The sequence below is a fragment of the Oncorhynchus gorbuscha genome, linkage group LG07 (assembly GCF_021184085.1).
Source record: "Oncorhynchus gorbuscha isolate QuinsamMale2020 ecotype Even-year linkage group LG07, OgorEven_v1.0, whole genome shotgun sequence".
NCBI classification, from domain to species: domain Eukaryota; kingdom Metazoa; phylum Chordata; class Actinopteri; order Salmoniformes; family Salmonidae; genus Oncorhynchus; species Oncorhynchus gorbuscha.
Window position 1 is genome coordinate 16241798 of NC_060179.1, and position 24832 is coordinate 16266629.

General features: G+C 43.9%; 1 protein-coding gene across 1 annotated transcript; it reads right to left on the reverse strand.

Moving 5' to 3' along the window:
• Positions 1-595: 595 nt before the first annotated feature.
• On the reverse strand, positions 596-23929 carry LOC124039542 (V-type proton ATPase catalytic subunit A-like). Its single transcript, XM_046355629.1, has 15 exons — positions 23788-23929; positions 11118-11214; positions 10699-10827; positions 9154-9368; positions 8276-8413; positions 8042-8193; positions 7606-7768; positions 5891-5999; positions 5642-5764; positions 5390-5504; positions 5151-5214; positions 2004-2207; positions 1774-1868; positions 1456-1627; positions 596-1284 (listed from the first exon to the last, which is right to left on the reverse strand). The coding sequence occupies exons 2-15, from the start codon at positions 11197-11199 to the stop codon at positions 1192-1194; spliced, it is 1854 nt and encodes a 617-aa protein (XP_046211585.1). The 5' UTR covers positions 11200-11214; positions 23788-23929; the 3' UTR covers positions 596-1191.
• Between the last annotated feature and the right edge of the window lie 903 nt (positions 23930-24832).

Sequence of the window (24832 nt, forward strand, 5' to 3'; positions counted from 1 at the left end):
AATGTATGTGTGTAGTTTCACTAGTTGTCTGGCAAACACTCCTCTTCCACTAAGCACATTCATAGACAAAACTAAAGGGTGGAGAGCCACAGATTCCACATAGGAATTAGAGACACATAGCAAGGCTAGTCCAACCAGCAGCACCAGAATTATTATTTTGTCACTCTCACACACCCTCTCATACGTGACTGCGTATACCAGTGGAGGCTGGTGAGGGGAGGACGGCTCACAACAATGGCTGGAACGGAGCGAATGGAATGGCATCAAACACATGGAAACCATGTGTTTGCTGTATTTGATACCATTCCACGCCAGCCATTACCACGAGCCCATCCTCCCCTTAAGATGCCACCAACCTCCTGTGGTGTATATACTTATTAACATGATCACCTGTATGTTTACCACTATTGTTAGTACAGTACATACACTAGTAGCAACCTGTTGAATACACCTCACAGAACATGCATAAAAGACTGACATTACTGAAAAACACAGAAAAAATACCCACCATTTTGTTTTGTTGCCTTTTATTCTTTGGGACTTGTCCCATGAGCAGTAGACAGGGCGAGAGAGCCCCCCCTCTCTCTCTCTCTCTCACACACACACACACACACAGCAAGTACACAAGACTACACAGCATAAATCACTAAATATGAACAACAACCAGACCACACATTGTCCTTGTCAGACGCCAGCAACAAATATAGAGTCACTCTGCTTATTAAGTATTTGATGTTAATCTTCATCAATATTCTGTACAGATAGAGGGCTAATGAACGATAATTACATCAACTGAAGTCTTCAGGTACACAGCTAGGGCCAGAGACCATGTCCAAAACAAACAGGGGGAAGGGAGGGGCAATGCAGGGGTCTCACACACAGACATGTAAACATACACACATTAAGGTGTCGGGCAGATCTTCGACCATGTTGGGGCAAATACACTGGGGTATTTAGAATGTGTGAGGAAACAGAATACAAGAATACAGTACATTTTGTTCTCCTTTTGCCCATACACATTCACACGTTGAGTAAACTGATGGCAGGAGGTAGGGCATAAACACAAGGTAGTGGAATGTGAGGCCGCAGTGGAGGTGGCTGCAGAGAAAGAGGTGGGGGGGGGGGGGTGACAGACATGCACGGTCCCTGGGGTCACAGGTGAGGGGTCCGGGGTGGGTCCAGGGTGAAGGCTCAGTCCTCCAAGCTGCGAAAGGAGTTCTGCATGTCCTCCAGCAGCTGGGCGTAGTCAGACTTGATCTGGGCCTCTCCCTCCTTCACTGGGTCCTGAAACAGACAGAGTTACACAGACACACAAAGAGATCGTGATACAGACAAATAGTAAGAGCAACACTCATAGACAGCATAGAAATACACAGAGAGAGATACAGGGAACACACACACACACAGAGCGAAAGAGAGAAAGACAAAAGAGAAACAGTCAGACTGCAGATGTACTTTGAACTTCATGGAGCTGAGTCGGTAGAGGATCTCTCCCAGGTGTTCTCGGATCATGGACCAGGTGATCTTGTTGTCGCTTTGAGCTGTGGTCTCCACTGCGTGCCTCGCCATGTCGTAGAACGCAATGATGTTGGACAGGATGCCTACCGTCTTATAGAAGGGACAAAACCTGCAGGGAGAGGTCAGAGGACAGGCAGAGGTCAGAGGGCAGGGAGTGACAGTTGGAATGACTTCACAGTCAATCTTTCAATATTACTCAGAAATATATGAGTAGGTCAGTGAGAGTAAGTGCGTTTGAGAGAGTGAGTGTTTTACCTGTCGTAGGGGGTGTAACCATTCTGTTGCAGGAAGTCATCCTTGAGGAGCTTGGCCACCTCCAGGGTTATCTTATCAGTTTCTGCCAGCGATGCCTGTCACCATGACAACCAGGACAATCTCAATATTATGAAGCAGAGAAGACATGGAGATAAAACCTCATACTATAGAGATGCAGCTCAATATTGTCCCCGCCTTCTTTCTTCCCCCTCCCCTCAGTTCCCCCTCACCTTGCCGACCAGCTGTACGATCTCAGCCAGGTCCTCCTCCTCCTGCAGGATCTCCTTGGCCTTGGTGCGCAGCGGGACAAACTCAGGGAAGTGCTTGTCGTAGTACTCGTCTAGCGCCCGCGTGTACTTACTGTAGCTGATCAGCCAGTTGACTGACGGGAAGTGCTTCCTCTGGGCCAGCTTCTTATCCAGACCCCAGAACACCTGAGGGAAGGATAGAGGGAGAGAAAGGGGAAGAGAAGAGTGAGTGGGCAAAGAGAAAGAGGATGAAGGCAGGAAGAGAGGGAGGGAAAAAGAGGATGAAGAGTTGCATTCCCCTGCTCAGACGTTGCATGAACCAACCAATGGTTGCGTGCCACGTCATCGATTGTGTCAGACTGACAGATTGCTATAACATATGATGTGGTTAGTTGATACGTAAAATACCTATCCAGGCTTGTAAGATCTGACAGGCATCAGCATCAGGAGCGTACCCAAGGATTGATAATTGAGTCCCTAAAGCTTGTGTTTATTTCTTTGCTCCATATGGATGAGTGTAATGACCTTAGGCTGTAAAACAGTGATCACTGTGTTCGTAATGGCTGCTCAGTGAAACGACCTGTCCTGATTTGTCAGACACTTGCTAACAAACTTGAAGGAGCAAGCCTTCCTTCATGAACAGGCCTCTGTAAAATGGTCTAGAATCAGCTTGATCCCCTCTGTCAAAGATGCTTAGACCTTATTTTTTACATTTTCAGTGGTATTGTTAACAAACACGCCCCCATAAAGAAAATTAGAATTAAACAGGTTCAGCCCCTGGTTCGACCGTGATCTGGCAGAGTTACTCCACTTCAAGAATTCCATTTGATGAAAGGCTCGGCACACACATACTCAGGCTGACTGGCTCTCGTTCAAGCAAATGAGAAATAAGTGCCCCCGAGGCTATCCGGAAGGCGAAAGTTAGTTACTTTAAGCAGCAGTTCTCTCTCTGTGGGTCCAACCCCAAGAAGTTCTGGAAAATGGTTAAAGACCTGGAGAATAAACATTCCTCACAGCTGCCCATGTCCCTTAATGTTAATGATGTGGTTGTTCCTGACAAGAAGCACATGGCTGAGATCTTTAAAGCACCACTTCCTGAAATCAGGATTCCTATTTGACTCAGCCATACCTCCTTGCCCGTCCAACATTTCCTCATCTCCCACCCCTTCTAATGTGACTATCCCCGATGCTTCTCCCTTCCCCCCCCTGCCTCGCTACCTGCAGGCTGTCACTGAGTCCGAGGTGCTAATGGAGCTCCTTAAACTTGACCCCAAAAAAACATCTGGGTCAGATGGTTTAGACCCTTTCTTCTTTAAGGTTGCTGCCCCTATCATCGCCAAGCCGGTCTCTCCTTTCTGGAGAGCTTCCCATTGCTTAGAAGGCAGCCACGGTTTGTCCTTTATTTAAAGGGGGAGATCAAGCTGATCCTAACTGTTATAGGCTAATTTCTATTTTGCCCTGTTTATCAAAAGTGTTGGAAAAAACCTGGCAATAATCAACTGACTGGCTTTCTTGATGTCTATAGTATTCTCTCTTGTATGCAATCTGGTTTCCACTCAGGTAATGGATGTGTCACTGCAACCTTAAAGGTCCACAATGATGTCACCATTGTCCTTGATTCTAAGCAATATTGTGCTGCTATTTTTAATCGACTTGGCCAAAGCTTTTGATACGGTAGACCATTCCATTCTTGTGGACCGGCTAAGGAGTCACGGTGTCTGAGGGGTCTTTAGGCTGGTTTGCTAACTACCTCTCAAAGAGTACAGTGTATAAAGTCAGAAAACCTACGTCAACATAGCTCAGGCAGTAGGAAGCACTCATCCATTTATATGCTGATGATACAGTCTTATACTCAACCCTCCCCGGATTTTGTGTTAAATGCTCTACAACAAAGCTTTCTTAATGTCCAACAAGCTTTCTCTACCTCTAACCTTGTTCTGAACACCTCCAAAACAAAGGTCATGTGGTTAGGTAAGTAGAATGCTCCTCTCCCCACCAGTGTGATTACTACCTCTGAGGGTTTAGAGCTTGAGGTAGTCACATCATACAACTACTTGGGAGTATGGCTAGATGGTACACTGTCCTTCTCTCAGCACATATCAAAGCTGTTGGCTAAAGTTAAATCTAGACTTGGTTTCCTCTATTGTAAATCGCTCCTCTTTCACCCCAGCTGCCAAACTAACCCTGATTCAGATGACCATCCTATCCATACTAGATTACAGAGACATAATTTAAGGATGCTCTCGAGGTAAGGGTGCTCTCGAGGTAAGGGTGCTCTCGAGGTAAGGGTGCTCTCGAGGTAAGGGTGCTCTCGAGGTAAGGGTGCTCTCGAGGTAAGGGTGCTCTCGAGGTAAGGGTGCTCTCGAGGTAAGGGTGCTCTCGAGTGGCTAGATGTTCTTTACCATTAGGCCATCAGATTTACCACCAATGCTCCTTATAGGACACATCACTGCACTCTATACTCCTCTGTAAACTGGTCATCTCTGTATACCCATCGCAAGACCCACTGGTTGATGCTTATTTATAAAACCCTCTTAGGCCTCACTCCCACCTATCTGAGATATCTACGGCAGCCCTCATCCTGCACATACAACACCCGTTCTACCAGTCACATTCTGATAAAGGTCCCCAAAGCACACACATCCCTGGGTCACTCGTCTTTTCAGTTCGCGACTGGAACGAGCTGCATCAAACACTCAAACTGGACAGTTTTATCTCAATCATGGACACTCTTACTGACCGTTGTGGCTGCTTTGTGTGATGTATTATTGTCCCTAACTTCTTACCCTTTGTGCTGTTGTCTGTGCCCAATAATGTTTGTACCATGTTTTGTGCCTCTACTATGTTGTGTTGCTACCATGTTGTTGCTATGTTGTGTTGCTACCATGCTGTGTTGTCTTAGGTCTCTCATTATGTAGTGTTGTCTATCTTGTTGTGATGTGTGTTTTGTCCTATATTTATATTGTATTTATTTTAATCCCAGGTCCCCGTGGCCGCAGGAGGCCTTTTGCCTTTCGGTAGGCCGTCATTGTAAATAAGAATGTGTTATTAACTGACTTGCCTAGTTAAATCAAATTAAAATAAGTGGGTTCTATCAGAGCCAGACAGAAACAGGCTGTATCCAGTTACCTGTACGATACCCAGGGTAGCTGATGTCACAGGATCAGAGAAGTCACCACCAGGGGGAGACACACTGTGGAAATGAAACAGAACACTGGTATCATGTGGTTATAACGTAAGAAGAAGCACTCCAATTCCGCCTATTCTAGTGTGGCTAGATTGTGTTGGCAGGTTTCTGAGGTCTACTGGAGAGCTGAGAGGAGGAACAAGGACTCCCCCGTGTGGTGAAGAGATGTAACTGTACTCACGCCCCCACAATGCTGACGCTGCCCTCTCTCTCTGGGTTGCCAAGACACTTCACCCTGCCGGCACGCTCGTAGAATGATGCCAGACGGGCACCCAAGTAGGCTGGGTAACCACTGTCTGTGGAGACAAAACAGGCCTTACTTGATATGTTCGAGATAACTGATTTAAACCGAATTCACCCCTCTAGCCCTAGAAGATGTCCTATACATTGCAATAAAAATTCTGTATTCTGGGTGTTACCAGCAGCCACTTACCAGCGGGCATCTCAGCCAGTCGACCAGAGATCTCCCTGAGAGCCTCGGCCCATCGAGAGGTGGAGTCAGCCATCATGCTAACATTGTAGCCCATGTCCCTGAAGTACTCAGACAGCGTAATCCCTGCAGACACACACAGAGGACAAGTAGGTGATTGGTTAGGGGGTGTGCTCCATGTTGTGGTCTCAGGCCTGTCATTGGCTGGGAGGTTTGCGGTGTTATGCTCTGGGCCCTGTGATTGGTTCCTACCTGTGTAGATAGAGGCCTCTCTAGCAGCCACAGGCATGTTGGAGGTGTTGGCCACCAGCGCTGTTCTCTTCATGATGCTCTCAGTCTTCCCATCCACCTCCATGGTCAGCTATTAGACAGACACACTGTCAATCATCCTGACCTTCAATAAGAAAAAGGCTAACGCTAATGATGATGATCATGATAGTCTAATGACATAACAGTGCGTTCGGAAAGTATTCAGACCCTTTGACCTTTTCCACATTTTGTTACTTTACAGCCTTATTCTAAAATTGATTAAACTAATGTTTTCCCCCCTCAATCTACACACCCCACAATGACAAAGCAAAAACAGTTTAGAAATGTTTACAAATTTATAGAAAAATAAAATAAAAAGAAATACCATATCTACATAAGTATTCAGACCCTTTGCTCTGAGACTCAAAATTGAGTTCAGGTACATCCTGTTTCCATTGATCATTCTTGAGATGTTTATACATGATTGGACATAATTTGGAAAGGCACATACACCTGTCTATATAAGCTCCAACAGTTGAAAGTGCATATCAGAGCATAAACCAAGCCATGAGGTAGAAGGAATTGTCCGTAGCGCTCCAAGACAGGATTGTATCGAGGTACAGATCTCAGGAAGGGTACTAAAAACATTTCTGCAGCCTTGAAGGTCCCCAAGAACACAGTGGCCTCCATCATTCTTAAATGGAAGAAGTTTGAAACCACCAAGACTCTTCCAAGATCTGGCTGCCCGGCCAAACTGAGAAGTCAGGGAAGAAGTGCCTTGGTCAGGGAGGTGACCAAGAACCGAATGGTCACTCTGACAGAGTTCTAGGGTTCCTCTGCAGCGATAGAAGAAACTTCCAGGTGTACAACTATCTCTGCAGCAGTCCACCAATTAGGCCTTTATGGTAGTGGCCAGACGGAAGCCATTCCTCAGCACCTAAAGGACTCTCAGACCATGAGAAACAAGATTCTCTGGGCTGATGAAACAAAGATGGAACTCTTTGGCCTAAATGCCAAGCGTCACATCTGGAGGACACTTGGCACCATCCTTAAGCATGGTGGTGGCATCCAGAAGCATGCTGTGGGGATGTTTTTCAGTGGCAGGGACTGGGAGACTAGTCAGGATCGAGGAAAAGATGAACGGAGCAGAGTACAGAGTGATCCTTGAGGAAAACCTGCTCCAGAGCTCTCAGGACATCAGACTGGGGTGAAGGTTCACCCCAGTCTGGAAGGAAAATGGAAGGAAAATGACCCTAAGCACACAGCTAAGACAACGCAGGAGTGGCTTCGGGACAAGTCTCTGAATGTCCTTGAGTTGTCTAGCCGGAGCCCGGATTTGAACCTGATCAAACATCTCTGGAGACCTGAAAATAGCTGTGCAGCAACGCTTCCCATCCAACCTGACAGCATGAGAGGATCTGCAGAGAAGAATGGGAGAAACTCCCCAAATAAAGGTGTGCCAAGCTTATAGCGTCATACCCCTGAAGAGTCGAGGCTGTAATCGCTGCCAAAGGTGCTTCAACAAAGTACTGAGTAAAGGGTCTGAATACTTGCATAAAAAAAGCTATCACATTTACATATCTGCAATAATGTCTAAACCTGTTTTTGCTTCGTCATTATGGGGTATTGTGTGTAGATTGATGAGGGGGGAAAAGCAATTTCATCCATTTTAGAGTAAGGCTGTAATGTAACAAAATGTGCATCGTAACACCACCCACCTCGGGGAAATCTCGCAGAACTTCTGACATCTCGTTCCCTCGCTCCCCGCAACCTACGTAGACGATGACATCACTGTTGGAGTACTTTGACAGGGACTGGGAGATGACAGTTTTACCACAGCCAAAGGCTCCGGGGATGGCTGTGGTTCCTCCCTGGACACACCTGGACACAGAGACAGACAGAACAGACCGGGGGCAGGGAGATGGAAGCAGAAGTTGAGTATACTGGCAGATTCAGATAACACTTTCTAATTCAGTTTCCTTGCAGCAGAACATTGAAAACAGATGGACAGAAAGACATTCTGAGAGTGTCCTTGAGGAAAAGGGTGAAAATGGGAGAATGCTAAGAGAGAGATTCCCTGACGCAGAGACAGCGAGATGGAGGAAGGTGAAGGAAGGATAGATGGAAAAGTGGGGTAAGAGAAAGGGGACTCACGGGAAGAGGGCGTCCAGTACTCTCTGTCCGGTCAGCAGTGGGTGATTGGCAGGCAGCTTCTCTGTGACCGGGCGAATCTGTCGCACTGGCCAGACCTGGACCATGGTGAACTTCTCCTTCATACCCTCAAACTCCAGCTCCAACACCACGTCCTGAAACACACACAGTCTTAATACATAAATGACCCCACATGTATTACTATGGATTTAGACAAGGTTGGGTGGTGGAACTAACCGAGACGTCATAGTTTCCGGGGGGAGCCACATAGGTGACGGTTCCTCTGTTCCTCGGGGGCAGCATGATCTTGTGCTTGATGAGGGAGTTCTCAAACACCATCCCGTAGATATCACCCCCTGTGATGTGACTGCCCACCTAAGAGAGAGGGGGGAGATAAGGGGTTAATGGTTATCAATTCAAACTTTAACATGAAAGCTAGAATCCTTAGTTGCTACATACATTTGACTTCTAGATTGACGATATATACTCATTGATTTATGAAGAATATAACTTATGAGTCATGAGCTTAGTTCAACTGTCGTACCATTCAGAACCCAAAATATAAGCTTGATTTACTCCGATGTTTGTAAACAACGTAAACAAACACTGTATAGCCTCGGTTAAAACTACCATTTTGATATCATGGATGGTCAGTACTTGCATCCATAGCTCAGTCTATGAATTTGAGTGTGGTTCCCGAGTGGCGCAGCGGTCTAAGGCACTGCATCTCAGTGCTAGAAGCGTCACTACAGACACCCTGGTTCAAATCCAGGCTGTATCACAACCGGCCGTGATTGGGAGTCCCATAGGGTGGTGCACAATTGGCCCAGCGTCGTCTGGGTTTGGCAGTCATTGTAAATAAGAATCTGTTCTTAACAGACTTGCCTAGTTAAATAAAGGTTCAATTAAAAAAATTTAAAACATTATCCAGGCCCATTGCTCAGCTTACTGCCAAAACAGAGGCGGGGTTACCACTTTGTTATTGTTCCAATTAAAGATTCTAGCTTAAAATGTACAGTTCAGTATGTGGTCTAAGGACACTTGAAATTGTGGATAGTGCAGCGCATCGAGTAAACCATGCAAACACTTTCCTCAGAGTAGTAGGATGCACCCACCCGTAAGCTCTTGACAGGGGAGAACTCCCATTTCAGGTCTCGGTTGAGGGCTCCGATATTGACTCCGCGGGGGATGTAGATGCTCTGTGTTAGGTCGTTGATGTCCTTTAGGGGGCGCTGGATACCATCGAAGATGGAGCCCATGATGCCTGGGCCCAGCTCCACTGACAGAGGCTTCCCTGTCCGCAGCACCGGGTCCCCAACGGATACACCCGCTGTGACAATGCTCAGGAACACACGCACAGTGTGTGTGTGTGTGTGTGTGTTTCAGTAGATTTCAGATTTGTTTTCATGTGTCTGAGTGTTATCAAGAGGTTGCTATGGGTGTATAAGACTGAGTGTGTATGAACCGTGAAAATGTGTTCAGTAATGAACACGAAGGTGATTATTTAAATATATAGTAAGTGTGTATACACACACACACACACACACACACACACACACCAAGACAGTTGGAACCGGTTCAGGGAACCAAACCAAAAACCCGAAAATAACCAAATATTTTGAGGAACAGAATCAGTACTGCGAATGAAAGTGATCTATAATGTTCCGGGAACAGAACTGTTATTTTATAATCATGGGAACCGGTTAATAATGTTTTTTTTTTTTACATTCCGGGTATTTTTTCCGTCTATCCCACTAAAAACGCTGTAAAGCACCTCTGCAAAGCCCTCACCCTCAACCTTATTCCAGTGTCTACCCACTAGAAGATTTGCGCCAGCATCTGTGCCAGGGTTTCCATTAGGAAAATTAGAAAAACCATCCATATGCATTCAGATTGAACCTGGTGCAGCCAGCACCATCAATAAACAAGGGAGATTGTCCAAATGAGACACATTTATGCCCTTAAAAAAACTGTGTTTCGATGTGTAAGATATGCAAAATCCCTCTCTGCTACGACACGCATTTCTTTATGTCAGATGGCTAGGCCTTGTCTGCTATACAGATATTGACATATAGAAGGAGGCTAATTTGTTCATTTTCTATCACAGTAAAGGAAGGAAAGATGTAAACCGGTGATTCAGAAATGTATTTTGCTGGTCAGAACGGGAAAAAATTATGGTTCTGTTCAGAAAAAAAACAATTGGAAGATTATTTTTGGTTCCAACCCCTGACAGACAGGTGCAGTCATGTACACACAGGCATAGCACTGTATGTACCAGGAGAACACTGACAGTCATGTACACACAGGCATAGCACTGCATGTACCAGGAGAACACTGACAGTCATGTACACACAGGCATAGCACTGTATGTACCAGGAGAACACTGACAGTCATGTACACACAGGCATAGCACTGTATGTACCAGGAGAACACTGACAGTCATGTACACACAGGCATAGCACTGCATGTACCAGGAGAACACTGACAGTCAGGTACAGTAAAGCTTGCATCCCAAACAAAACCCCTATTAACTTTACAGTACACTTCTTTTAACCAGGGCCCATATTTCTCTGGTCAAAAGTAGTTCCCTATGTAGGGAATAGGATGCCATTCGGGATACAACCAGTGAGGTGCAGTAACAGTATAACCCGTTAGGATACATGTCTCCTCGTAAACCTGGATGGTGGCCATGTCTCCCTCCAGCCTGATGATCTCTCCCACCAGCTCACTGTGGCCCACTCTCACCAGCTCATACATGGCCGCTCCCGCCATGGCGGTGGCCGTCACAACTGCAGCACAGCCAGGGGACAACACAGGTCAGAGGTCACACACCATGCAAGAGAGACGGATCTCTAGTCCAAACTCCACATCAGATTGGTGTAAACAGATTAGTGCCAAGCATCCTATCGCCTGGCTTACTACCAGAGGGATATTTTTTTTAATTTTTTTCATTTAACCTTTATTTGACCAGGCATAGCTGAGGCTATTACCAAAGCATCCCTTATTCAGCTAGCCTAAACCTTTAGAGCCTAAACAGAGGCACGTGAGACATAGGTGAATGTGTATGTGAGATAGTGACCTGGGCCGGAGACTCCATGGACGTATCCAAACTCGCTCTCTTTCTCCTCATCCCGGATCTTAGGCAGCTTGGACAGGTCCATCCTGACAGGCTAGATCTGAGAGAAAGAAAGAAGAACAGAGTGAGTGTGTGAAGGACCGTGATAAAGAAAGAACAGAGTGAGTGTGTGAAGGACCGTAATAAAGAATGAAGAACAGAGTGAGTGTGTGAAGGACCGTGATAAAGAAAGAACAGAGTGAGTGTGTGAAGGACCGTAATAAAGAATGAAGAACAGAGTGAGTGTGTGAAGGACCGTGATAAAGAATGAAGAACAGAGTGAGTGTGTGAAGGACCGTGATAAAGAAAGAACAGAGTGAGTGTGTGAAGGACCGTGATAAAGAAAGAACAGAGTGAGTGTGTGAAGGACCGTGATAAAGAATGAAGAACAGAGTGAGTGTGTGAAGGACCGTGATAAAGAAAGAACAGAGTGAGTGTGTGAAGGACCGTAATAAAGAATGAAGAACAGAGTGAGTGTGTGAAGGACCGTGATAAAGAATGAAGAACAGAGTGAGTGTGTGAAGAACAGAATTGATGGGAATTGATGTAAAATATATCACTAGCCACTTTAAACAATGCTACCTTATATAATGTTACTTACCCTACATTATTCATCTCATATGCATACGTATATACTGTACTCTACATCATCGACTGCATCCTTATGTAATACATGTATCACTAGCCACTTTAACTATGCCACTTTGTTTACTTTGTCTACATACTCATCTCATATGTATATACTGTACTCGATACCATCTACTGTATGCTGCTCTGTACCATCACTCATTCATATATCCTTATGTACATATTCTTTATCCCCTTACACTGTGTATAAGACAGTAGTTTTGGAATTGTTAGTTAGATTACTTGTTGGTTATCACTGCATTGACGGAACTAGAAGCACAAGCATTTCGCTACACTCGCATTAACATCTGCTAACCATGTGTATGTGACAAATAAAATTTGATTTGATTTGATTTTGAAGGACCGTGATAAAGAAAGAAGAACAGAGTGAGTGTGTGAAGGACCGTGATAAAGAAAGAACAGAGTGAGTGTGTGAAGGACCGTGATAAAGAATGAAGAACAGAGTGAGTGTGTGAAGGACCGTGATAAAGAAAGAAGAACAGAGTGAGTGTGTGAATGACCGTGATAAAGAAAGAACAGAGTGAGTGTGTGAAGGACCGTGATAAAGAATGAAGAACAGAGTGAGTGTGTGAAGGACCGTGATAAAGAAAGAAGAACAGAGTGAGTGTGTGAAGGACCGTGATAAAGAAAGAAGAACAGAGTGAGTGTGTGAAGGACCGTGATAAAGGGAGTGAGGAGTGAGTGTGTGAAGGACCGTGATAAAGGGAGTGAGGAGTGAGTGTGTGAATGACCGTGATAAAGGGAGTGAGGAGTGAGTGTGTGAATGACCGTGATAAAGGGAGTGAGGAGTGAGTGTGTGAATGACCGTGATAAAGGGAGTGAGGAGTGAGTGTGTGAATGACCGTGATAAAGGGAGTGAGGAGTGAGTGTGTGAATGACCGTGATAAAGAAAGAACAGTGAGTGTGTGAAGGACCGTGATAAAGAAAGAACAGAGAGTGTGTGAAGGACCGTGATAAAGAAAGAACAGAGAGTGTGTGAAGGACCGTGATAAAGGGAGTGAGGAGAGTGTGTGTGAAGGACCGTGATAAAGAAAGAACAGAGAGTGTGTGAATGACCGTGATAAAGGGAGTGAGGAGTGAGTGTGTGAATGACCGTGATAAAGGGAGTGAGGAGTGTGTGTGAAGGACCGTGATAAAGGGAGTGAGGAGTGAGTGTGTGAAGGACCGTGATAAAGAAAGAAGAACAGAGTGAGTGTGTGAATGACCGTGATAAAGAAAGAACAGAGTGAGTGTGTGAAGGACCGTGATAAAGAATGAAGAACAGAGTGAGTGTGTGAAGGACCGTGATAAAGAAAGAAGAACAGAGTGAGTGTGTGAAGGACCGTGATAAAGAAAGAAGAACAGAGTGAGTGTGTGAAGGACCGTGATAAAGAAAGAAGAACAGAGTGAGTGTGTGAAGGACCGTGATAAAGGGAGTGAGGAGTGAGTGTGTGAATGACCGTGATAAAGGGAGTGAGGAGTGAGTGTGTGAATGACCGTGATAAAGGGAGTGAGGAGTGAGTGTGTGAATGACCGTGATAAAGGGAGTGAGGAGTGAGTGTGTGAATGACCGTGATAAAGAAAGAACAGTGAGTGTGTGAAGGACCGTGATAAAGAAAGAACAGAGAGTGTGTGAAGGACCGTGATAAAGAAAGAACAGAGAGTGTGTGAAGGACCGTGATAAAGGGAGTGAGGAGAGTGTGTGTGAAGGACCGTGATAAAGAAAGAACAGAGAGTGTGTGAATGACCGTGATAAAGGGAGTGAGGAGTGAGTGTGTGAATGACCGTGATAAAGGGAGTGAGGAGTGTGTGTGAAGGACCGTGATAAAGGGAGTGAGGAGTGAGTGTGTGAATGACCGTGATAAAGGGAGTGAGGAGTGAGTGTGTGAATGACCGTGATAAAGAAAGAACAGAGAGTGTGTGAATGACCGTGATAAAGGGAGTGAGGAGTGTGTGTGAAGGACCGTGATAAAGGGAGTGAGGAGTGAGTGTGTGAATGACCGTGATAAAGGGAGTGAGGAGTGTGTGTGAAGGACCGTGATAAAGAAAGAACAGAGAGTGTGTGAATGACCGTGATAAAGGGAGTGAGGAGTGAGTGTGTGAATGACCGTGATAAAGGGAGTGAGGAGTGTGTGTGAAGGACCGTGATAAAGGGAGTGAGGAGTGAGTGTGTGAATGACCGTGATAAAGGGAGTGAGGAGTGTGTGTGAATGACCGTGATAAAGAAAGAACAGAGAGTGTGTGAATGACCGTGATAAAGGGAGTGAGGAGTGTGTGTGAAGGACCGTGATAAAGGGAGTGAGGAGTGAGTGTGTGAATGACCGTGATAAAGGGAGTGAGGAGTGAGTGTGTGAATGACCGTGATAAAGGGAGTGAGGAGTGAGTGTGTGAATGACCGTGATAAAGGGAGTGAGGAGAGATAAAGAGTGAAGAACAGAGTGAGTGTGTGAAGGACCGTGATAAAGAAAGAACAGAGAGTGTGTGAAGGACCGTGATAAAGAAAGAACAGAGAGTGTGTGAAGGACCGTGATAAAGAAAGAACAGAGAGTGTGTGAAGGACCGTGATAAAGAAAGAACAGAGTGAATGTGTGAACAACCGTGATAAAGGGAGTGAGGAGTGAGTGTGTGAATGACCGTGATAAAGGGAGTGAGGAGTGAGTGTGTGAATGACCGTGATAAAGAAAGAACAGAGAGTGTGTGAAGGACCGTGATAAAGAAAGAACAGAGAGTGTGTGAAGGACCGTGATAAAGAAAGAACAGAGTGAATGTGTGAAGGACCGTGATAAAGAAAGAACAGAGTGAGTGTGTGAAGGACCGTGATAAAGAAAGAACAGAGAGTGTGTGAAGGACCGTGATAAAGAAAGAACAGAGAGTGTGTGAAGGACCGTGATAAAGAAAGAACAGAGAGTGTGTGAAGGACCGTGATAAAGAAAGAACAGAGAGTGTGTGAAGGACCGTGATAAAGAAAGAACAGAGAGTGTGTGAAGGACCGTGATAAAGAAAGAACAGAGAGTGTGTGAAGGACCGTGATAAAGAAAGAACAGAGTGAATGTGTGAACAACCGTGATAAAGGGAGTGAGGAGTGAGTGTGTGAAGGACCGTGATAAAGGGAGTGAGGAGTGAGTGTGTGAAGGACCGTGATAAAGAAAGAACAGAGAGTGTGTGAAGGACCGTGATAAAGAAAGAACAGAGAGTGTGTGAACAACCGTGATAAAGGGAGTGAGGAGTGAGTGTGTGAATGACCGTGATAAAGGGAGTGAGGAGTGAGTGTGTGAATGACCGTGATAAAGGGAGTGAGGAGTGAGTGTGTGAATGACCGTGATAAAGGGAGTGAGGAGTGAGTGTGTGAATGACCGTGATAAAGGGAGTGAGGAGTGAGTGTGTGAATGACCGTGATAAAGGGAGTGAGGAGTGAGTGTGTGAATGACCGTGATAAAGGGAGTGAGGAGTGAGTGTGTGAATGACCGTGATAAAGGGAGTGAGAACAGAGTGTGTGAATGACCGTGATAAAGGGAGTGAGGAGTGAGTGTGTGAATGACCGTGATAAAGAAAGAACAGAGAGTGTGTGAAGGACCGTGATAAAGGGAGTGAGGAGAGTGTGTGTGAAGGACCGTGATAAAGAAAGAACAGAGAGTGTGTGAATGACCGTGATAAAGGGAGTGAGGAGAGTGTGTGTGAAGGACCGTGATAAAGGAAGAACAGAGAGTGTGTGAAGGACCGTGATAAGGAAAGAACAGAGAGTGTGTGAAGGACCGTGATAAAGGGAGTGAGGAGAGTGTGTGAAGGACCGTGATAAAGGGAGTGAGGAGAGTGTGTGAAGGACCGTGATAAAGGGAGTGAGGAGAGTGTGTGAAGGACCGTGATAAAGGGAGTGAGGAGAGTGTGTGAAGGACCGTGATAAAGGGAGTGAGGAGAGATAAAGAGTGAAGAACAGAGTGAGTGTGTGAAGGACCGTGATAAAGAGAGTGAGGAGAGATAAAGAGTGAAGAACAGAGTGAGTGTGTGAAGGACCGTGATAAAGAGAGTGAGGAGAGATAAAGAGTGAAGAACAGAGTGAGTGTGTGAAGGACCGTGATAAAGGGAGTGAGGAGAGTGTGTGAAGGACCGTGATAAAGGGAGTGAGGAGAGTGTGTGAAGGACCGTGATAAAGGGAGTGAGGAGAGATAAAGAGTGAAGAACAGAGTGAGTGTGTGAAGGACCGTGATAAAGAGAGTGAGGAGAGATAAAGAGTGAAGAACAGAGTGAGTGTGTGAAGGACCGTGATAAAGAGAGTGAGGAGAGATAAAGAGTGAAGAACAGAGTGAGTGTGTGAAGGACCGTGATAAAGAGAGTGAGGAGAGATAAAGAGTGAAGAACAGAGTGAGTGTGTGAAGGACCGTGATAAAGAGAGTGAGGAGAGATAAAGAGTGAAGAACAGAGTGAGTGTGTGAAGGACCGTGATAAAGGGAGTGAGGAGAGATAAAGAGTGAAGAACAGAGTGAGTGTGTGAAGGACCGTGATAAAGGGAGTGAGGAGAGTGTGTGAAGGACCGTGATAAAGAGAGTGAGGAGAGATAAAGAGTGAAGAACAGAGTGAGTGTGTGAAGGACCGTGATAAAGGGAGTGAGGAGAGTGTGTGAAGGACCGTGATAAAGAGAGTGAGGAGAGATAAAGAGTGAAGAACAGAGTGAGTGTGTGAAGGACCGTGATAAAGAGAGTGAGGAGAGATAAAGAGTGAAGAACAGAGTGAGTGTGTGAAGGACCGTGATAAAGAGAGTGAGGAGAGATAAAGAGTGAAGAACAGAGTGAGTGTGTGAAGGACCGTGATAAAGGGAGTGAGGAGAGATAAAGAGTGAAGAACAGAGTGAGTGTGTGAAGGACCGTGATAAAGGGAGTGAGGAGAGTGTGTGAAGGACCGTGATAAAGAGAGTGAGGAGAGATAAAGAGTGAAGAACAGAGTGAGTGTGTGAAGGACCGTGATAAAGGGAGTGAGGAGAGTGTGTGAAGGACCGTGATAAAGAGAGTGAGGAGAGATAAAGAGTGAAGAACAGAGTGAGTGTGTGAAGGACCGTGATAAAGAGAGTGAGGAGAGATAAAGAGTGAAGAACAGAGTGAGTGTGTGAAGGACCGTGATAAAGGGAGTGAGGAGAGTGTGTGAAGGACCGTGATAAAGAGAGTGAGGAGAGATAAAGAGTGAAGAACAGAGTGAGTGTGTGAAGGACCGTGATAAAGAGAGTGAGGAGAGATAAAGAGTGAAGAACAGAGTGAGTGTGTGAAGGACCGTGATAAAGGGAGTGAGGAGAGATAAAGAGTGAAGAACAGAGTGAGTGTGTGAAGGACCGTGATAAAGGGAGTGAGGAGAGTGTGTGAAGGACCGTGATAAAGAGAGTGAGGAGAGATAAAGAGTGAAGAACAGAGTGAGTGTGTGAAGGACCGTGATAAAGGGAGTGAGGAGAGATAAAGAGTGAAGAACAGAGTGAGTGTGTGAAGGACCGTGATAAAGGGAGTGAGGAGAGTGTGTGAAGAACCGTGATAAAGAGAGTGAGGAGAGATAAAGAGTGAAGAACAGAGTGAGTGTGTGAAGGACCGTGATAAAGGGAGTGAGGAAGTGTGTGAAGGACCGTGATAAAGAGAGTGAGGAGAGATAAAGAGTGAAGAACAGAGTGAGTGTGTGAAGGACCGTGATAAAGAGAGTGAGGAGAGATAAAGAGTGAAGAACAGAGTGAGTGTGTGAAGGACCGTGATAAAGGGAGTGAGGAGAGTGTGTGAAGGACCGTGATAAAGAGAGTGAGGAGAGATAAAGAGTGAAGAACAGAGTGAGTGTGTGAAGGACCGTGATAAAGAGAGTGAGGAGAGATAAAGAGTGAAGAACAGAGTGAGTGTGTGAAGGACCGTGATAAAGAGAGTGAGGAGAGATAAAGAGTGAAGAACAGAGTGAGTGTGTGAAGGACCGTGATAAAGAGAGTGAGGAGAGATAAAGAGTGAAGAACAGAGTGAGTGTGTGAAGGACCGTGATAAAGAGAGTGAGGAGAGATAAAGAGTGAAGAACAGAGTGAGTGTGTGAAGGACCGTGATAAAGAGAGTGAGGAGAGATAAAGAGTGAAGAACAGAGTGAGTGTGTGAAGGACCGTGATAAAGAGAGTGAGGAGAGATAAAGAGTGAAGAACAGAGTGAGTGTGTGAAGGACCGTGATAAAGAGAGTGAGGAGAGATAAAGAGTGCTACACAGTCCACAGAGCACCACTGACAGGTTGGTTGTTCAGCAACAAAACCATTGTGTGCACAACTATGGGGAAAAACAGACGGGTTGGCTTACATTGTTGACCACATGTAACTATATTTGGTCTCCAATGTTTATTGAAAACAAATACATTTTCTAAATGGTTCACTGACATGGATGAAAATACCCTCAAATTAAAGCTGACAGTCTGCATTTTAAACTCAGTCATTGTATCATTTAAATTCCATAGCGAGACAAAACATTTGTCACTAGCTAGGTTTCCATCCAATTGGCGACAGATTTTCATGGGAATATTCTAAAATCTGCATAAAGAAGACAATGCGCATTTTCCCACCAGTGGTATGTTTCCACCACATTGACTTCTCGCGGATAAAAATCAGTGCGTGATGACGTAGTGCAAACAAAATGTACTTTCACTTAGGTTTTCATGTATCAAATAAAAATCTAAAGTTCAATGTGTTTCCATCGTATTTGTCACACAAAGTGTTGCGTTAAAGAGTCCGCTGGTCTTGGTACCCGTGTGCTCCAGCCTACAGATACAGATACAGTGCGGGTAGGCTGTGAGGGTTGTCTAGTCTACATGATGAGATGATTATGGATTTATATTTGTCAAACGGGAGTCAAGCATCAATCATGTCACCAGAATAAGACCCTCGGTACTTATTGGAAAGCAGCATTAAGCTCATTACCGTGCACTTTCACCACCCTGTGAAATTCATCATAATTATTTCATCTGTAGCCTAATAAACTGCATAGTTTTCAGAGTCGTGTGACTCCAAATTTACTTCGATATGATGGTTATTATATCAATAACAATAACAGGACCCAGCCTCTGTGTAACTCTATATGTCTGGCACATAAAGTTGTTTCCACCTCCATGTCCCAAATAATACATCTTACAGACACAAAAAGACCTCACCATCTCGAACAAACAAAGTCTGTCGGCGTTAATAAAAATTGTACCGAAACCACCTGTTTCCATCACAGCTCTTACGATTTATTTTGTTATGTTAATGGATGGATGGAAACATGGTTACTGTCCCAGTATGGAGCTCACTGTATATATATGATTCATGTTATAGCTGACTGCATCCCAGGCCACAGTGAGTTATAGTCCTGGCTGGGACACTATTGACCCAGTCATTAGAAGGTCAATGGGCTTCTCATCCAACTCAAAATCCACCCACCCATTCTGAATCTGTTCAAAGCAGCTTGGTAACCCTCTCCGACACTAAAAACATACACACACTAACAGAGTAGGACAATTACTACATGATTACAAACAGACAAATTCCATCCCACACAGAGGCTTAAAAATTCAGCTTTATGCAACGGTGAGAGGGACTCGCAGGCATATAGCACACTATTGGGAAACACGGATCCCTGTCCCTCTGTTCTGTTACCATGACAACAACACCCCTTCTCCGAAACGTGACCATTGTGATATCCCAGTGACTAGAGCCCAACATCATGACTCGGCAGCTCTCTTTCTCTGGGGGGGCTGACGCTACAGTGGCTAACGTTATGGTGCTGCTGAATCTATACTGCATGGGTTTAACAACAACCCCTCATCACCCACTCTGTCTGTAGACACACAGACACCATCCCTGCTTCAGTGCCCTTTTGTCCTTGCCACTGCTAGCCAGTCTAGCATGGAGGAAAAGGCCCTATGTTATCTGTGTAGAAATACAGCAGCCCCCATCAGCAGATCCAGTCTGGAGCAGCAGGATACAGACCGAAGGATGTAGCATCCACGGCCAAGCTTAGCTTACATGGCATTTGTACCTCCATTCTTAAGAGATTTAAAACTATTTTAAAAACGTACTTTCTTTATCAAGTGCTCAATTCTTCCCTTTCTCTTGAATGTTTTATTAACTCTGGATCCTATCAGGTGCAAAATACTTACTGTAAAACAGGACAGACATGCATGTATACACACACTGACAGACACACACTTGGACAGAATTGAATAATTCAAATCAAATCAAATTTTATTTGTCACATACACATGTGATTTTGGCATAGAGACTCATAGGGTGGAATATATGCACGAGGCGTCACATGACTGTGGAACATGGCTGGCTGAGTTATATGGGCCATTTGAGGAAGTGGAAAATTCTAGTGTGGGGTAGGATTGGGAAGTCAACTAAATTAGTGTCTGTGAATTGTATGAGATTCAGACACAGTGATTCACAACACTCTGGTATTTAAAAAGCTAGTGGATTACATCCATATCCCTTGACACAACAGTGAGCACACTGCCAGGCCTCAAGGCAGCCACCTACCAAGCTCAGCAATCTCTGGTACAATGCAGGCTGTAGTTGCCCTTACAAACAGATCAGGGATCAGTTTACTCTCCCCAACATCCCTACCTTTATTGGGAGGAAAAAGTACTCCCACACTAACAGTTGTGGAAGTACAGTCAGTACAGTCAGAGGGCAAAACCCAGACATGCATCAAGTTTCTATGGACTCAGCCACATCATATGCCACCAGTATGGTGTCTCGTATGGAATCCTTCTATCAAGGATACACTTACTGAGCACTGCAGTGTTACAATGTAAACAATCCATACTCAGGAATGTCTCTCCAGTGAGGGTAACCAGTGACCAAACAAAGGAGCTTTACCCTAATAAAATAATGTCCCATTCAGCATAATCTCTCATAATGAAACTAGAGTGAGTGCTGGTTGCAAGGTGTTGCGTAATCCTGTAAACCCAACGGCTCACATTTTACTTCCTGTTCAAGTTTTCAAATGTCATGAAATGGTGCTAATTTACTAAGTAAGTGCATCCCAAATTGACAATGGATTCACACATTCACCAACAACCACCCTTCCCCTGGCCGCCAGTGATTCTGAAGGGCAGAATCAGGAAGGCACTGAAGAGAGGGAGACGGCCTACAGTACATGCCAAGGTTCTAGGGCAGGGGTAGAACATAATTATAATAATTTGTACACTGCAAATTGCCCACAAATTTGCCCAAAAATAGGTACTATTTGAAAATATAAATAATTTCATACATTGATTACATTGAGACACGATCACATATATATCTCCTTGTTTGCTTGTGGCAATACTTGGTAACAGATTTTCTAAATTAAACATTTTTTTTGCTGAATTCCTGAATTTTGCAGTCTTTGACCCAAAAATAAAAAAAATATAGTTTTGATGTCTTCACAATTATTCTACAATATAGAAAATAGTCTAAATAAAGAAACACCCTTGAATGAGTTGGTGTGTCCCAACTTTTGAATGGTACTGTAGTTATAAACTGTGTGGTTCAAGCCCGGAATTCTGACTGGCTGACAGCCGTGGTATATCAGACCGTATACCAAGGGTATAACAAAATATTTATTTTTACTGCTCTAATTACGTTGGTAACCAGTTTATAATAGCAATAAGGCACCTCTGGAGTTTGTGGTATATGGCCAATATGCCACAGCTAAGGGCTGTGTCCAGGCACTCCGTGATGAATCTAGTCTAAGAACAGCCCTTAGCGGTGGTATATTGGCCATATACCACACCCCCGTGTGCCTTATTGTTTAATTATATGTACAGATCTACCTCAATTATATCTTACACCTGCAGATCACCTTGGTACTGGTACCCTGTGTGTATATAGCCATGTTATCATTACTCATTTGTATTTACTTTTCTATTTTCTTTCTCTGCATTGTTGGGAAAGGCCCGTAAGTAAGCATTTTACCATAGTTTTTGTGAGCAAAACAATTTGATAACAATGTAAAATAGTTCTCCTTTCTCAGTCCTAGTATTGAGCCATAGAGCTGCAACTAAAACTGGTCCTGAATCAACACAAACCTGTTAAACCTCTTTTTAACTAGCTGTTCTTTTTATTAACTAGCTGTTCTTTTTATTAACTAGCTGTTCTTTTTATTAACTAGCTGTTCTTTTTATTAACTCTTCTGTTCTTTGTTATCAAAGATAGAAGACACAAAGGGTAGATCTTATTCTCAATATTCCCGTGGCTTCCTTTCCCCTTCCTTGTCTTGTGTCCTTCATTAGACACTACACTATACACAGGTGAAAGAAAATCAATCGATGGGGGATTTCACAATATTGCTTTAACTTAGGGTTTCCCAAACTCGGTCCTCGGGACACACGTTTTTGATTTTCACCATAACACTACACAGCTGATTCAAATAATCATCAAGCTTTGACCATTTGAAACAGCTGTGTAGTGTTAGGGCAAAAACCAAAACGTGCACCCCTTGGGGTCCCAAGGACACCATTTGGGAAACAGTGATTTAACCTATCCTTACTTCTCAGATCAGTGCAGATGAAGGAGAAGGGAAGAGGATCTGAACTCACATTATTGAGATTCACCCAAACAGGCCCTACCCTATAAGCAGACACTTCTGATGAGAAATTCAACATCCAAGTGAGGATGTGGTGGGGCTGTGGCAGGTGCACAGGGTCCTAACACTCTTGTGCTAAATGCAATGAATGATTCTTCCTCTTCTGTAGTCAAACAGAATCATCCTCATGTGCCACTGTCACACTAGCCTATGTCACTAGGGACAAACCAACGGAATAGGGCCAGCTTCAGAATAATATGTGATTTTTCTTTGATTTACAATACCACTATCTGCATGCATCTTGAATTGATAACATTTGTAGTTGGGCTACTAGTCTCCGTCTTATCTCAGGTGCATTACCCAAAAGTCTGCTGGTCAATCAGCTGAGATTAAAGTAGCCCAATAATAGACTAAAGTAGCCTAACGTTACTGTTTATAATCCAATTACTTTACATGTTCTGTTTATCGGTGAATTGGCTCTGGAAGCCAAAACCGCCAAATACTCTATCTAAAACGCGAATCGATTCTCAATTGCGGTGCGGTTCAAGAAATATTAATCCCTCTACTTTAATATCAAAATCATTTCACAAACGAAAAATACACACCGACTGTGCACTGTTATAACCGGTTTTAACAGTTGCAGCCTACTGTATTTTTTATTTTTTTGTGACTTGTTTGTGGTGTCGGTCTTCCGTTTACACAGGTGTTCAGACACTGATAGCTAATTAGCACAAAAAGTCCACTCGGTCTTCCATGTTTTCCATAAACAAGCATAGTAATACGGAAATATTGGCTTGTGGGATCCCTATAAGAAGGTGTATATCAATATAACATTGTTTTTTTACAATTATTTCTCGCCGATATGAAAGACAAGGTTTCCAAAACCGTACCGCAAGCAATGCGGGTTCATGTTCAGACCAAGCGATGACGTCTTAGTCCAATGACTCTTATGTGTAATGGAACAGAGAGCCATGATCAACCGCTACATTGTCATGTTAACATAATCACATGACACCCAATGCGCTGTAGCGTCGACATCATTTTTTTTACATGGTCGAATCTATCCATGGCCATGAAACAGAAAATAACATAACTAGTTGCATTGTTGCTATAAACAAAACACATTGAGAGACAAATACATAACGTGAGGCACGATGTTTACGCATATTTTTTTGCGCAACAACAACTGACATTTGAGAAGCCGCATTGCCAGCGTTGCAATTTGATTGTGATATGTAATGTTTAATTCAAATAGGCCTACATTTGAATGAAAAACCAAGACCATGAATGTATTTAAATGTATGTTCCAATGATCAAAATCCTTTGATAAACGACCGTATTATTTCATTCTAGGTCATCTGTCAAAATCGCTGGCTATGCCATTTTGATGCATTTCGAAAGAATTATGAAAAATCACATAATATAGACATTGTATTTAATCTAATTTGATTATAATAAAACGGCATAGCTACCTTCAGAAATTAAACAGTCCAGCGTCTTGAACCTCTGCCTAGGGAAGATGTGAGTGGCGATACGACAGCAAATGATCAGCTGACTTCATTCAATCCGAGTTTTGCAGATCGCGAGACTCGAGACTCACTGCTTCCATTATGGCTCAAGCTCACTTCGGTGTCAAATATATAGATGGAAAGATATCTACTTCCTCTTGATATTCGTCTATAGTTTGAAATAAACATTTTAAAACAACAACAAAATAACAGCTGATTAATTAGACATGTTCCACGGTTGAGGCTCGGAAAGAAAACAATATGGAAGGCTCCACAATAGGCTGAGGGCAGAAAATCAAACAGTAGAATTATGTGGTCTTTTTCGAGAATATATCATTGCATTTGAACCAAAATGGCGGTGGAACAATAGGATGTTGCTGTTACTTGTTAAATATGGATTGCACTGTTGGACACTGGAGATTTGCATGACACAATATTTTACGTCAGTGCTATGAATTCAAATGAAATATCGAGTTGCGCCACAAATGATTATAAATTTGAATAATAGCTAATTATTATTAAGACATGTAAAAATCTAACAAAAATGTCAAGGCCAATGGTCAATACATACATCAAGAACAAAAGTCCTTTATTTTACTAGGCAAGTCAGTTAAGAACAAATTCTTATTTTCAATGACGGCCTAGGAACAGTGGGTTAACTGCCTGTTTAGGGGCAGAATGGCAGATTTTGTACCTTGTCAGCTCGGGGATTTGAACTTGCAAACTTTCGGTTACTAGTCCAATGCTCTAACCACTAGACTACCCTCAACTGATGTACGAAGGGCTATATAAATATATAAACATCCAAAAGCAAAGTGTGATTATTGGCAGGAAACAGAGAGCGTGGAGCATGTATTGCTACAGTGTGGGTAGTATCAGAGGGAAAGAGAGAGGCTGAGATCTATTACGAGGGAAAAGGGGATACAGGAAATTAGTTTAAAGAGTATGTTTAGTAGAATGTCATTAGACATAGTCTCCAATATGTTGTCATCTTCTTTAAGATCAACGG